Source organism: Spodoptera frugiperda, chromosome 30, assembly GCF_023101765.2.
Source record: "Spodoptera frugiperda isolate SF20-4 chromosome 30, AGI-APGP_CSIRO_Sfru_2.0, whole genome shotgun sequence".
Taxonomy (NCBI): domain Eukaryota; kingdom Metazoa; phylum Arthropoda; class Insecta; order Lepidoptera; family Noctuidae; genus Spodoptera; species Spodoptera frugiperda.
In genome coordinates, this window is record NC_064241.1 from 2419043 (window position 1) to 2433888 (window position 14846).

The following is a 14846-nucleotide window of genomic DNA, read 5'->3' on the forward strand; positions in this document are numbered from 1 at the left end:
CTCCCACGGGTGGAAATATTACCGTTGCATGGTAGGGCGGTCTCTGGTTGATTATTTATGAGACGGCCCGCGTGCGCCGCGCCCATACGTGCCACTATGACACTTTATTAATGACAAACTTGTTGCTAAGCTTTTTGTTATCGCTATTAAATAATCTCGTGCCGTTCTTAGCTATGAATCGTATTCCTAAGAATAAAAAGGTGCAATTGCGATGTTATCGTTTATATTAATGTTTAAACAAGCAACTGCACATGCACATTCAAGTTTTTATTGGAAGTATTTGTTTTGGAAAACTAATAATGTGGTAATACTTACAAGTAGGACGAGTTCTGTTCGGTCGGGTCAATGGTATCCAAGGCCTCTGTGGTGGTAGAGTGGCAGAAACTGAAACAAAAAGAAAAAATACGTTACTTTCAATGAGAACAAGGAGATGATTCGTAGCAATCTCGATATTTGATTTTGATTTGCAAAAAATAAAGCAAATCTGGAACTGATTGCGGACGGAATAAATCATTTGTATGTATTCACAAAAACTTGGTGATATCATTTCGAGTTGTAAATCGTGCATGTATAATCATTACTGAAAGCTTTCAACATTCAACAGTGGTGGCATCTTCACAATATTTCGATGATTGCGATGTCGACGAAGGCGAGAACAAAAAGTTCTCACTTCATTTACATCGTTGGTTTACATCTTCTGTCTACATTTCTGTACGAACAAAGACATCTAAAAAACTTGTTCTATTGTTCTGTTCTGTATACGCAACGAAACATCAATTCGAGCGAAAAATCAACAAGCGAGCGGTGGTCTGTACCACAACGGTACCGGAACCGCATTTGCAAATACAGCATCGAGCAAAAACTTAATGACTCGCGTCGGAAAAATCATGAAAATAAAACAAATATACCTGAAAATTCTAAGATATAGAATGTAAAAAATAAAATGTGGGAACCATGTAAGCACACCCAGTTGAACGAAGGGAAAAACAGGATAGTAATTTTCTTTATTAAAACTTGAAACTAGCAACTGTTACTAAACCAATTTAGTTATTACATTAACATACTGATATTGTTGAAAGAAATTAATATGAGCCGTCGAGTCGCCTCATGGAAGATGTTACTCGTCCAGGCGATCGAAGAATTTCAAACCGTTCAATGGAGATTAATAGAACCGAATTTTGTATGTCCATCACTCAGTGTGACGACATGGTACAAAAAATAAGGTGATTTACATAACTTGATGTATGGTCTTTAAGCATTGGCTGGCTCAAATTGCTGAGACATCTGATAGTTATCTTTGTTTTTGATTGATTGTTCAATGGAATATTGATGACAATTTGTGTTTGCCCGCAGCATGTATTATAAATATTTCATTAACATGTTCTGTGTAAAAAACTTTTCTTTAAAATATAGCTTACGAAACTAAATCATTCGAGATTAGTTCGATATTCGAATGCAAAATTAAGTGGAATGGTATTGTCGGGGGTTTTTGCTAAAGTTTAGTCGAAGCAACGGACCACGGCCACTCGTGCGTAAATCATAATATGAAATGCCCGTCGCTCTGTAATTATGTAATGGGTTTACTCTAACAGTGAGCTCACTTTTGATGCCTAGCTAATCATCTACATCTATTGATAATTGCAATGAAAGTACTAATTTGAATATGAGTTCAGTATTTTTATGTTTGATATGAATAATATTAAGTACATTTGATGCTATTTTCCTATCCTTTACACTACTGCACATTTTGTATCAGGTCTGGTTTATATTCACCGAAACTTAATCCACATCAGTGAATGTAAACATTTGATATCCCGGAATTTTATGCAAACATTATCTTTACTGCGTGTTTAAACCCTTTATCCTGAAGCGCAGTTACATCTTTACGGTAGTTTTATGACGGTCTTTTGTTTTAAGTAAATACATACGACATCTTTTTGCGTTAAGTAAGTACCTGATGAGCATTTTAAAAGATATTATAATGTGCAGTGTAATACGTTGAACTATGAGAAGCTTTAAGCGGTATTGTCACCTCAGCAAGTTATTGTGTATGGGGCGGCGAGCGTCAGAGCGGTGTCGCGGGCGGACGCTAGCGCGGGCGTCGTTGTCGCCTCATTACACTTTGTAATTAGACCCGTGGGCTGCGTACGAGCCGCGGCCCTGCACTAAATCACGACAGGCTCGCTTTAACATGCGCGACCGACGCAACCGGCGCGGCGTCCCCAACACCCATAATCCATACCGACACAATGGCCGTTTATGGATGTGTTATTGAATATTAAGCAGCGCTAAAAAAGCTGTTCCGTCTGCCGCGTGTGTGTGACGCACTTTACATATTTTGAGGTAAACAATGTTGTACCTATCTTGAGTTGGGTGCGTCTTACAATTTACGCCCGAAACTAAAAACTACCAAGATTTCTTCTGAAATAACTTTCACGAGAAGTCATCGATTCTCTTCAACTCGTCACGATTTCCGACAGCACTAACAAGACAAGACGGGCACAAACAAAGTGGTGTTAGGAGCGACAAGGCAACGTGGCGGCGGCGGCGAGTGAAAGTCGAATGCACTACAGCCACTAGATAGGCTGGCTGTGATAAGCATCGACACGCTCTTCACATTGTTCGCGCTCCGATACATGAGATAAGGCTTTCTCTGTTCTTCTCTCAAGAGCTACCGTGAGAACGCCCCTTGTATCATACGACTTGACATTTGCAAAACAGGAGCGTTCTTTATCTGATTGAATATTAACATAACTACTATCCGTCATATCAGCAATTTAAAACAAATGACTTGAAATGTTACTTGCCGAATTACGGACAATCGGCCTTACAAAGTAATTTCTCATGTTGTAAGCAACGCAGAAGGTAAACAGATAATGTATTTAACTCCATCGGTAATAAAATATATGTTCGTCTGTACTACATTATACGTAGGTAGGTTGTATGTAGCCAATTTATCGATAACAAACAGATAAAGAAAGTACATATCAAAGGCGCCGAGGCCACAGGGTTAATCAATTCCATGCAAAACATTTTCAGTCCATTGACTATCGTATCTTCGCTAGACGCCGAGGAGCCGATCGAACTAAAACCGGTATCCTCTGTTGCATCACCTTTAGGAGCAAATATTGTATTGCTATCTATTATATCCCGTGTATTGATTCTTGTAATAATCTTAATAAGTTGGTGCGATTTGAAAAACTACAATCCGAAATATTTTTTAATATTTTGCGCACGATTCAAATAAAGGACCCCTTAAGCACATACGTGACCAAACCGTTTACTCATCGGCATTGTCTCTCGGCGTTATTTTATCAGCGAAAATACAGAAATACAGTCCCTGAGTATATCATGTCGTCTGCGTGATCCGACTCTACAACTCCGGTAAACGCTGTCACTCCGGACATTTATATGATGCTGCTGCATTTATCCATTTTAGTAATGTGACATTAATGAATGATATGTTTTGTGCATTCAATAGGCGCGTTCGACATTTTATACAGCACAAATTCCTGACGCACTAATCCATCGAGTTGTTCGACGTGTGTAATGCATAGCTTCGCAATGCACGACTTTACATGCAATTTGCTTTTAGGCGAGAATACACAACAAATAAACTTGAAACGAAATAAGAGCTGTTTTAGCTGGACGAGAATCACATTGAAATAGTCTATTGATTTTGTTGCGAGATTGGTATGCTCAGGCAAAGCTTTCATCAAGTGATTTTACGATTATGCTCATGGATCGCGGTTAGGTAAGACTTAGTTCTATGTATTTTTACCGTCGAACGAATAGACATGATACATTCCGTGGATGTTCTTGAGTAGGTAACTAGATGAGGAAAACAATACATATAAGCTAATTCTGGAAACTTATTCCGCTTAAGATTTTCACGCGAATTTTGTATACAATAAACGTAGCACTGGTGCGATGACCTCTGCCAGTGATTTTATCAATGCGACGAAAACATCACACAATAAAAATTTTCGAGAAAAGCGTATGGCGTAAACATTTAAAGTAGGTAGTATGCCTGCAGATTTAATAGAACTACATGAATACGAAGAGGCCATCGGTATAGGCAACATTGTAACGAATTCTCTCAGCAAGATGGACAACTTTGTAAGAGTACTTATGTAATACTTTCAAAGGGTATCCACTCGTACAATGCGTGTAGATAAGGTATTGCTAACATATTGTAAATAATCATATGTGGGGGAGAAAAGGCGAGTTACGTAACTGAAGGAGTAAGCAGTAATGTGTGTTTATGCCAGCGGTTGTGCTATGATGCTATTGTCGAATAGGTCGGCTGGCGCACGCCGCGGCCGACGAGACGGTGGGCGGCTTTAACGACCTACCTACCGATTATTGCAATTGACCCAAATGGACCCCGTTGATCTGTGAAGTATCACTTTAATAAGTTTTAATAGACCACGGGTGACGCTGTATATTTTTTTACATCGTACCGTTTCCTAAGCTGTCTACAGAATCAAAATAAAATATTGTCTAAACGTTTTTAGAGTATTTTAGCCTATATATACTTCATGAGTAAATACATGGAATCGAATAATCATTTTGATTTAACATGCCCAGCGGGGGATGGCGGCAGTCTTTTATTTGTTAGTTCTCATCTAACACATTCATTTACTCAGTATAAAACTAATTTCTTCGAATAACTCCATAAAAACGTAACATCAACACGCGCACGATTTTTTAAAATAAGTAGACTATTATTCTAGCTCCGTCTAAAGATGTGGTGTTTTAATTTAATATGGGCAGTTTTTTGTACGATGTCAAGTAAAACATTTCGTGGTATGGACACAATGAGTTTTTTGCGTAGATTCTAATTTCTGCGGTACGCTGTGTAGCCACCGTATTTGCCCACGCGCAAGTGTGTCCTCCTGTGCGACCGTTCACGGCCAAGGCCAAACAGATAATAAACGCGTAATGACGAACGATGTGCTACCGAACAAAAAAGCGTGCGCGCATGCCCACGTGGGGAGTCTTTATAAACCTCTTACATCATTTAATGACTCGGAAAATTACAAATGAAAATTTTTGCGTGACCTAAGCTGTCACAGGCTGAATTAAAAAAACTAACTATTTTGGAAACTAGCTACGTCCGTGTGGTTTTACCCGCTTTGTTCGGCTCCTATTGATCGTAGTGTGAATAGTCTATAATGTTCCTCAACAAATGGATTATCTAACACAAAAATAATGATTAAATTAAAACAGGTACAGTTGTTTAGGCGTAAAGAAGAGACAGAGACGTGACTTACTTTCGTATTTATATTATTTATCACCCACTGCTCAGCTCCTATTGGTCATAACGTGTTGTTTTATAGCTTATACGCTTCCTCGATAAATGCATTATCCAACACAAAAATAATGACACAAATCAGACCAGTAGTTCTGGAGACTAACGCGCGAAACAAACAAAGATACAAACTCGAGGGCTTTATTGTATTAGTATGAATAGATAAACTATGTGGTTGTGTCATCCACCTGAGAATTAAAATCACCATCAGATAAATGTTGGCCGTAAGTGGCTGTTGGCTACTGTACGAGTGCTTCATTTAGAGAGACAAGTAACCATCTAGGAGGGCGATGGCCGTCGTAAATCACCGCCGCGCTCACCTCTGTCACTAATGGACTCCTGTCAACTAGGCAATCGTACGACATAATGATTGTTAAGTAAATTGAACACTAAACTGAAAGCGCCTGAAACTTGTACTGAGTTCCTAGAAGGAAACTATTAAATTTACTTGAGATCACTATCCGATTATTGGGTTACTATCTTATTACGTGAACTATGTATCTACGTAGGTACTTGTACGACAAAAACAATCATCTCTGCTGGCCTGGAATTTGCCGACTTTATTATAGTTTGATGGCCCACTGTGAATACTTTGTTATAAAAGTGATTACACGGCCTTGTTACGGGAAAATTCAATTTGTCCGCACCATTTCATGAGGGTGTGGCTGTGACGGGGTTCTCGAAGGTTTTTATGTACTGATAAAATCAACATTGGAAAGATAATCGCTAGTGTATTCGTATCACGCGCTCTCATTCCTCCAACCTAGCGCATCGTACTTGGAAATGTGCATAGTAGTGCGTGTGTGGGTCGCCACCGACGCTAAAATAATGCACGCCTGGACCTTGAAAGGCGAGGTGAACGAACCGACTGACTAATAGGTGAACATTATGTTGATTGATTACCAAATACAACTAATGGTGTTGGTGAAGTGAAAAGTTACTTTGTTCAACGCTCCGACATCATTTTTCATAAGTTGAAGTGATCTGTACGTTTGAATGCTTCATTTGCTGTTCCTTTCGTAGAAACAATACAGAATGGAGTCATGACCGAAACGGTGCGTAGTTAAGATGTATGCATAGGATAAGTCGTACAAATACATGCAGGTTTCTAGAAGGGGCCATCAGACCATAGACGTTCATATGTAAACACAACAATCTACCATCAAAATGTCACAAATGGCGACGTCGATGTACCTATCCATGTCCGTAGGGCCAGCTCGAAAACGGCTCAGTCATGTCATTCCAGCTGCGATGGTACGGCCGACTTTGTATTACCCACTTTACCGGACCTCCCCAGAGCCAGGAATCTAACCATCTACTACTACGCGCTCGGTGACTAATATTCTGAACATTTACAAACGAGGGACATTTCGAACTGCATACATTCACGTGCAACACGCATGAGCGAATTCTTATCTTCGTATTCGTAACAGCATTTGAATAACTGTTATGGACATGTGACTTATTTAAGGATTAACATAAACTTTAGTCCATATATAAAATGTTTTTTTTTTTTTGTAATTATACTTGCAAAAAATAAAGTACATTAACTTGAAAACAATTTATTAAGATAACTAAAATGGAAAACCAGGTTAACGATGGTCAAGACGAAGGTAAAAGAGTTGCGCAAATTATAAATCTCGGAGTATAGTAGAGGTCGGAGTCCCAGGGTTTAAATAAGTCATCGTTTAAATTGGCGACAGCTGGAGCGATTAAGTAGATATCGCGATATGGGTTATAATTGCCAGGAGCGGTCAGGTGGTGCAGAAGCGTATAAAATAAATCGTTGCGGACAAACTGCCGCCTCCAATCGGGTTGGTATCAGCATACCGTAGGATCGGCCGTGTCGCCGGCACGACAAACAAGGCAATTGCTCGCTCATTCAGTCTGATCGCTATCACACACGCCACGGTGAACAGCCGTCGACCAAATATCGCCTGCGTACCTCGCGTTATCTGGGGGCCAATATGTCCACGTTGAAGCCATCCATTCAATTTGTATACTCTTATTTGCATATCGCTACACATTTAAAATAAAACATCCTTGCGTCCTCATGCTCATTCTGTAAGATATTATCGTTTCTCTAAACTAAGTGCTCCGTATGACGTTCTTGTTTGTTTATTGTTGTTTAAACAGACGAAAAAAACATTCGGGAGCATTTAAAATGCAATTGAGCAGTAATGATACATAAAACTGCAATAAAACCGTGACCAACTTGAGGAATTAAGTTCAACAGTTGAAACTGAAAACTAGCACAGTACCAAAAGTGTGTATTATAAAGAACATTAATGTCCATACACAAACCGTGTCTAACGTGCAGTTACACTAATGTCTTCGTGAAGTGGTTTACGGAAACTATATTCTTTTGTGTATGAAATCTGAAAGCAAATATTGAAACAATCATGTCAGCGCTTTCCGTTCGCAGTACACCTATTACTGTTTCGACCTCCAATCACATTTTATATCCACGATACGTTATAACGACTCGGTAGAAAGTAACAATGGGGCATTAGTATGCAATTGCAACTTTTACTTCATCAAGTCTCGTTAGCTATTGTTGAAATATTGTATGAGTGGTTATAAAATGAGTTGTAAATGACAGTTTGAGTAATGATGACGGGTGGAAAGCGGCGCCAACACATGTTGTTCCGTTCCTCGGAGTTGTTTGAAATGTTGACTTTACTGAGAACGCCTCATATTAACACAGCAATACTTGACATTAATAATTGAGGTTGGAATTCGATAAAGTGCAACAGTGCGCGTTATTATGCAGATTTGTAAATCATTACTGACAGTAGCAATACAATTTGCATAATTATGAAATTTTATTTAGGTCGTAATACTTATAACCTGTTTCATCCAAGAGTTGTCTTGTTATACTGATTTGGAGAGTACAAATTGATAATTAAATGCGTTTCGAATGAAACCTTTGGATTTACTTGCAAGAGCCATAAATCCAATGAACATAAAGCATGTTCACAAGGGTTACAGGTGAACCACATGACCAGTGTTGTTGCTAAACAATTATGCAATAGACCAAGATATCACTTAAGATAGCGTAGGTTTGCCATGCAATAGCATCGGTCATGTGGTCAAACCAATAATATACTACTAGTGGTGCAATTGAAATTGCTTATAATGAAAGCTACAATATTTTACGAGGAAAGTTCTAATCTAAAAAGAAACGATGTTAATGTCTACTACACAAAAGTCAAATAGACCTTGTTGAATTGCCAGTAACTTTTACTGTCGTTAAAGGTTGCGAGGTAATTAGTATCTAAATAAGCAGTAATGACCAAGTGAGTGGCATGCTTGTGCCGCATAGAGACATTGTCCCACTTCTCTGAACATTACCGTGAATATAATTACAATTTAGTTGATGTACCATTAACAAGTGTGACATGGCAAAGGCTAGTAATATCTAGCGAGAGTCGCAATGATGTATTAAAAGCCAAATGTAAACTTTCCCGTATCGTTTTGAATACCGGTGGCTAAGGAGTCTGTGACGATCGTGAACTATGGCCGGTCGTGACCATGAAAGGCGAAAGTGAACGGGTAAGGTGTATTGTATCAGTGAGCTAATATGTTCGTACAACGTGAAAGTGCCTCCTAATTGGTTTTCTATTCTCATGCACAAGGTATAAACACGCTCATGTCATCATTCGTGTTTGCAAATATGATGAAAAATGTGAACAGCGATCCTATCTACATTTCAAATGACAAACAAACAGTTCGTAGAAATCTGTAAACTGGTCTAAAAAATGTACACATGATTTATGTTTTAACTTTTAAAATAGTGCGTATTTTTTAAGCTTCACTTGATAGGAGTGTGGTTTTAGTTGTAGAGAAAAACTATTTTCAAGCGTATAACGGAAGCTTAGACAAGCGGCAGGTGTAGTTTTTACCGCATGAAGCATATCAACACGTGTTATCTCAACTAGTTACAATTGTTGTTGTACGTAAAAGTGGTTTGCGACATTTTTTCTGCCTAGTTGAAGCGATAATATAATGCGAACGGAAGCCCGCTTAACACATTACTAGGATGTTTATGGGCTCCTTGTTTTTACAAGCTTTTAACTTAATTATAGTTCAGTTGACAGATAGGTGGCCGTATACGGTGTGGACTTATATCTTTCACACTGTGATTCGAAAATGTAATAAAATGTGAATCGATAGGACGGTGCTTGACGTGTTAAAATAACACCGAAGGAACGTTACGTTACCTAAATAAAATGGAACGCTATAAATACTTGACGCTGCGAGCCTTTGATGTGTGCCTGAAATAGAGCCCTGTCGTACGTATAATAACACTCTGTCTACGGTTAATCTCGCTTGTGATGCAAGGAGATTACCTAGTTCGGGATTGATAGGATGCTGGTTAGACAATTTCACAGTCGATGGAGCACATAGGCGATAATAACTAGTGAACTTTAACACTGTAACCTTTCATCGCGAGCTAGGCCGTCGGTCGTCGACGGGTGGCAACGGCTAATCAACCGAACATGGTACGCTTGGCTTCCGTTACTAATTCATATACCTTTGCTTAATCTCTGTGTCGTGTTTTAGTTTAAACACGCTTGTTTAAATAATACTTCAGCAATTCATTGTGTGTAGAATGGTTAGTTTTATTTACCGTGAATAGGCGAGATGTTTTTTTGTTTCAATCATTTTTTTCTATTCATTAGGACATTTGAGTTTGTATTGTATTACATTTCCGTATTGGCATTCAATATTTAATTGCTTTATTTCTTTTTCAGAAATGGGGCAAGGAATTCCTCACACAAGTTTATCTGGTTCTAAATTAAAATCAGAATAAAGATGAATTTATCTTGCTTCCAATTCAACCAATATTATACCTACTAAGATAAATCATCGTGATGAATACAGCACATCGATTGCCATTTGTTGGCTACTTTATTTTTTGCTGTAGCTACTGGTATTCAATCAACACAATTAGGTAATGTTCGCCGAATGTAGATGTTGAAAGGTAAAACCACAATGTATAAAGTATTTTATTTAAACAGTGTTAAGTGACTCTCAGATAAAATGATGAAATTGGTTTTTTCACGTTCAGGTGTAGAATGTACCTTGGCCTAGATCAAATTGGGTTAAAAAATCTGGTAACTTGTACCTGCTAAATAATTAGGTATGACATTTTGTAACATAGTTTTACTGAATTAAAAGAATTTGCGACAATTTGTATTTTTTGCATGTCATGATTAAACATATACGTTGACACATTTCCTCAAAACGTTCCAGTTAATACTGTAGGAAAGACTAACGCCACGGCATCGGAGCTGTCATAAAAACGATGCAATTACTTAGTTGGCGTCATAGATAACGTTAGTGCGTTGAACCTCCGCGTGAAAGGTTCTGGGACGCAGAAATATCCGCAGTGCAATAGTTCGCCACCCCGCGTGCAGAGGTCGCCACCACGGCGGGAAAGTGGCGGATGCGTCAGTCCTTCTTACGCAATTTGATTTGTAGCTCATTAAACCTGTTAAGTTTAATTGGCTTTGCGTTTTATAGGATTTCATATTTTGAAATAACTTTATAAACAGTGCGTGATGGGTTGATTCTAATTTAATTAATTAGAAATGTTCGATCTCTGTTCATGGTAGCGTAAAAGAAAACTTCATTAGCTTAATTAAATTAATGGTACGTCTTACTTAACTAGGAACTGATTATTATATCTTAAGCGTTCATTAATTAAATCAAGGTTAATTGTATTAAAGCATTAACGGTGAAATCAACGGACGTACGTAATATGTATAGATTGCAGTACAACTTACGAGAACCATTTAAATGGAAGATAAGGAACTAATTCTGCTGAGGTACTTTAATTCCCGGCGCAATACGGATACCAAGTAACGAGCAATTATCTTCATAAGTTCGATTAGATCCGTTTTCCTAGTTTGAAACTTAATGTGTATCACAACTTAGTACCAGTCTCTGATGAATAATACCGTAGAGGTGGCATTTTAAAATTCGTAACCATGTTGCTACGAGGTTACGAATTTCGTAGCACGTTCTAAAGAGGAGAAATCTATTAAATACATTAGTGAATTGTCTATAAATTACATGAAAGACAGTCCCCAGACGTTGCAGACGTTAGTTCCCTTTGATATGTTAATTCTAAAATATGTTGCCAATCTGCCTAACTAATGACGCCACAGAGCCGAGATCAAATTCATGATGAACGTGGGGTTAAACTCTCTGCAGTAAGTAATTGTTTTGTCTATGTAATGGTGCAATGTAATTAAAACTCCGAATATGGGAGCAATAGTATCTATTGTGTGTACCCACGCTCGATTCAATTATTATTTTAACAAGATACTGCAGATAATTGCTCGTATACAATGCCAGGTCAATAACCTTTTAATAGTACTTAGTGTAATAATATGATGTTAATAAACTGATTAAATGGTTTTGTAAGACTTAGTTATTAGTTATCATCTATTATAACTAATGCAATTTAAGCCATAAATAATTTTGAAGTTCTATGGTAAATTGTTTAATATTAAAGTTCTATCGACCTTTTAACGGTTTTCCTAAAAATCGAGGAAAATGTTTCAGAATATTTGAGACTGTCGTGGAAATGGTCCAGTTTCAATGTTTTTTTCTCAGTTGTGTCTTCACAAAGAAAGGTGAGACAATAGGGACCAGACTGATGAATTATTGTATTGAAGATTGCTAGTGACCTAGCATTGTTCTCCAACTTTACTGTTTTTTATGTTAAAGCGCAAATGACTTCACCTTTTCGTTGAAGGAGACACTGATTATAAGAGGACAGATGTTTCACTTAGGACATTAAATGTTACCCTACAAAGCTTATTTTCATTCAACCGATGTAGTGGAAAGAAATGCTTACTTAAACACGCTTCAAACAAATTCTTAAGATAGCGAATATAGCTGGAGAATAAAACGGAGTCCCTTGACACAGAGTAAGTACAAAGTACGCAATGTATTTTTTAAGCGTGACAGTCGAGATTGATAGTTCGCCAGTGAAAGTGAAGTCGTGAGCCGCCTGCTAATACGCGATAGGCTTTTGAACAAATCCGGTGTCGGAACTCTGAGCTAAGCCGAAGGTTTTTGTTACATTTTATATTTTCGTCGGGACCCTGTGTTGGTTTTGTAGCCGAATTTGTTATTCAAACGATTCTTTTTCTTGTCGCTGTCGTATTCAAAGATATGTTTATTTGCTTGAATATATTTTTTCATTCACCAAGATCATTGACCGTATTGTACCAAGAAAATTTTACTCGAAGGATTTGATATTGAATGGATGGAAAAGTTTATGGTTTTTACAATAGACTTTATATACTAGGTGTATGACTGTAAAGGGTACTTTATGAAGTTTAGTAGGCACCCGGAGCCCCTCAATCCATCACAGTAAACTGGACAGGCGTACGACAATCTTTATGAATATCAAAAGCACACAATGCTCACCTTGTGAGTTGTGTACAAAGTTACAGCTGTCCCTTTAGTCATGCAGCATTCAAGTGTCCAACTGTTATACCGGACTATAATATAGCTAAGTGGTAGTCTGTGATAGCTCAAGTGTAGGATTCTTGAACTCTGCGTGCGGTGTCCGATAATAAATAACTAAATCATTAATTATTCCTACGCGCAGCAGCGACGTGAAATATTTAGAAAACGTCCTCCTACGCCCAATCCGCGTGAGAAAGCTGCTAAAGAGCGGCGCTAAATTAACTTTTGCAATTAATGTGGGATTCGAGAATAATCAAAGGTTCTACACACATCAGGAGCAGTAGGCGTTTCGTAGAATTGTTTTTTAAGAATTCCTTGAGAAGTTAGGGCCCGGGACTAAGCTTCTGAGATATGGGTTAATAATTCGCGACATTTATATCGCGAGTAGGAGTAACCTTTCACACATTTATAAAGCTGAATATCTTGTTTCTGCTACACCGTTCCTCTTGACTGGCAAGCACCAATCATCATTTATTACGACTGTCGTGCAGTTTTCTTGTTTTATAAGTCTAAAATTACCAACAGTCGTCTGTTAGTATCAGAGGGATCTGAACCACATCATGTCGTAGCAATAAATCTCCTACTTTGAATATTTATACGACGGAGGGAGCTTGCCAACGAATGTTGCCCTCCTTGCTCTAACTGTTGAACGTGTATCAATGTTTTCAACTCGTAAATATATCGGAGCGCACACAAAGCAAATAGTCCATGAACTGTTCGCGAACTGTGGGTACCTGTACTTTGTACTTTTGGCATTGAAATTAGGCGCAGCGGTGAACACACACATTGTATTTTGTCATGCGATGTTCCGACAACGATGAGCCTCGTGAAAGGTGAACAACCTAAAGTTCTCGTTATCTCCCCGAGTAGACACACTACATTAGACATGTGACATCATTATTGTGACAGCGCAGTAAACATTTGTCCTGTTTGTTGTTACATGTTTATCAGTTTGGACATAACAAAATCTAGTCATTGCCTTTTATAAACACGACGTGTGGTACTCTGATTGACATTTGGTTCGCTGAGTAGGTAAGTTAACCAAATATAGAAAACAGATGTCAGTTAGATAGTACGTACTACAAATAAACTTTTAAAACTATCATAAATGATATTTATGGGGTATTGTGACTTTCATGCACTTTATAATTCGAACCTAGACATATGAATGGGTATCAAAATAAGTAACCAGATCTATAAAGGATCATCAAGTAATTCGGGTATAATGAAACTGTCATTGAACGTCAGCTAGTGTCCCGTTCACCGCACATTAAGAATCAATATAAAACTCACTGGCAGTAACTAAGCTGTGGAGGGTTTTGGCAAATGTCGCTGGGGGCAGTAAAGACGTCGGTATTACTATATTGACGAGGGTTCAATGTCATACTAGTTACCCAGCTCGCCTAAGAAAATGCCAAAGTACGTTGACTTAAGTAGTAAATAGAGCTTCAGTTAAAACTGATGTCTTGTCTTGTCTTTACAACGCGAACAGTTCGTTGGTGAAGCGATTTGAACTTTGATCTCGGCAAAACGTATTTGAAATGAATAGCAGATAAGTATAACTGGGACGCTCGAATTTATTAAAGAACGTATTCAGTGTTTAAAGATTTCTTTACTCAATGTAGATAGAGTAGGTACTGTGGTTTTTGTTCTAGAATTATTTTAAGTTTTACGCTCAGTGCAGGATGACTGGCAGCTGGGCAAGAGCTGCATCGCCATGTAAATCTTATCGAACACCACCTACGAGGCTTTCTAAAAACTGCTCCCATTATATTTTTTAAACACATGGTTCCCAGCGAAAGATTCTTTTTATTTAATTCATTGAAGTTCCATGATCTAAAATCGCCTAAAAGGACTTTCAACCGCAAAAAATAATCTATTGAGGAAGCAATGGCCGACGTTTTTGCGGCTTGCTATTAATCGTAAGGCATTGATTGCGGGCGAAGACGCGTCGGCTGCTATGGAATGACCATTGGCGCAGGTGTAGGCAGGAAATAACGCCATTTATGGGCAAGTCAGCAGCTCTAGAAAAAAGCTTGGC

At 38.2% G+C, this 14846-nt stretch overlaps 1 protein-coding gene across 1 annotated transcript in view; it reads right to left on the bottom strand.

Moving 5' to 3' along the window:
* LOC118269600 (CCR4-NOT transcription complex subunit 6) overlaps nt 1–14846 on the bottom strand; it is a 130233-nt gene that overhangs the window by 16591 nt on the left and 98796 nt on the right. Inside the window, exon 5 of the mRNA XM_035584780.2 lies at nt 316–384. Coding sequence (XP_035440673.2) covers nt 316–384 — 69 coding nt within the window. The remainder of the gene's footprint in view (nt 1–315; nt 385–14846) is intronic.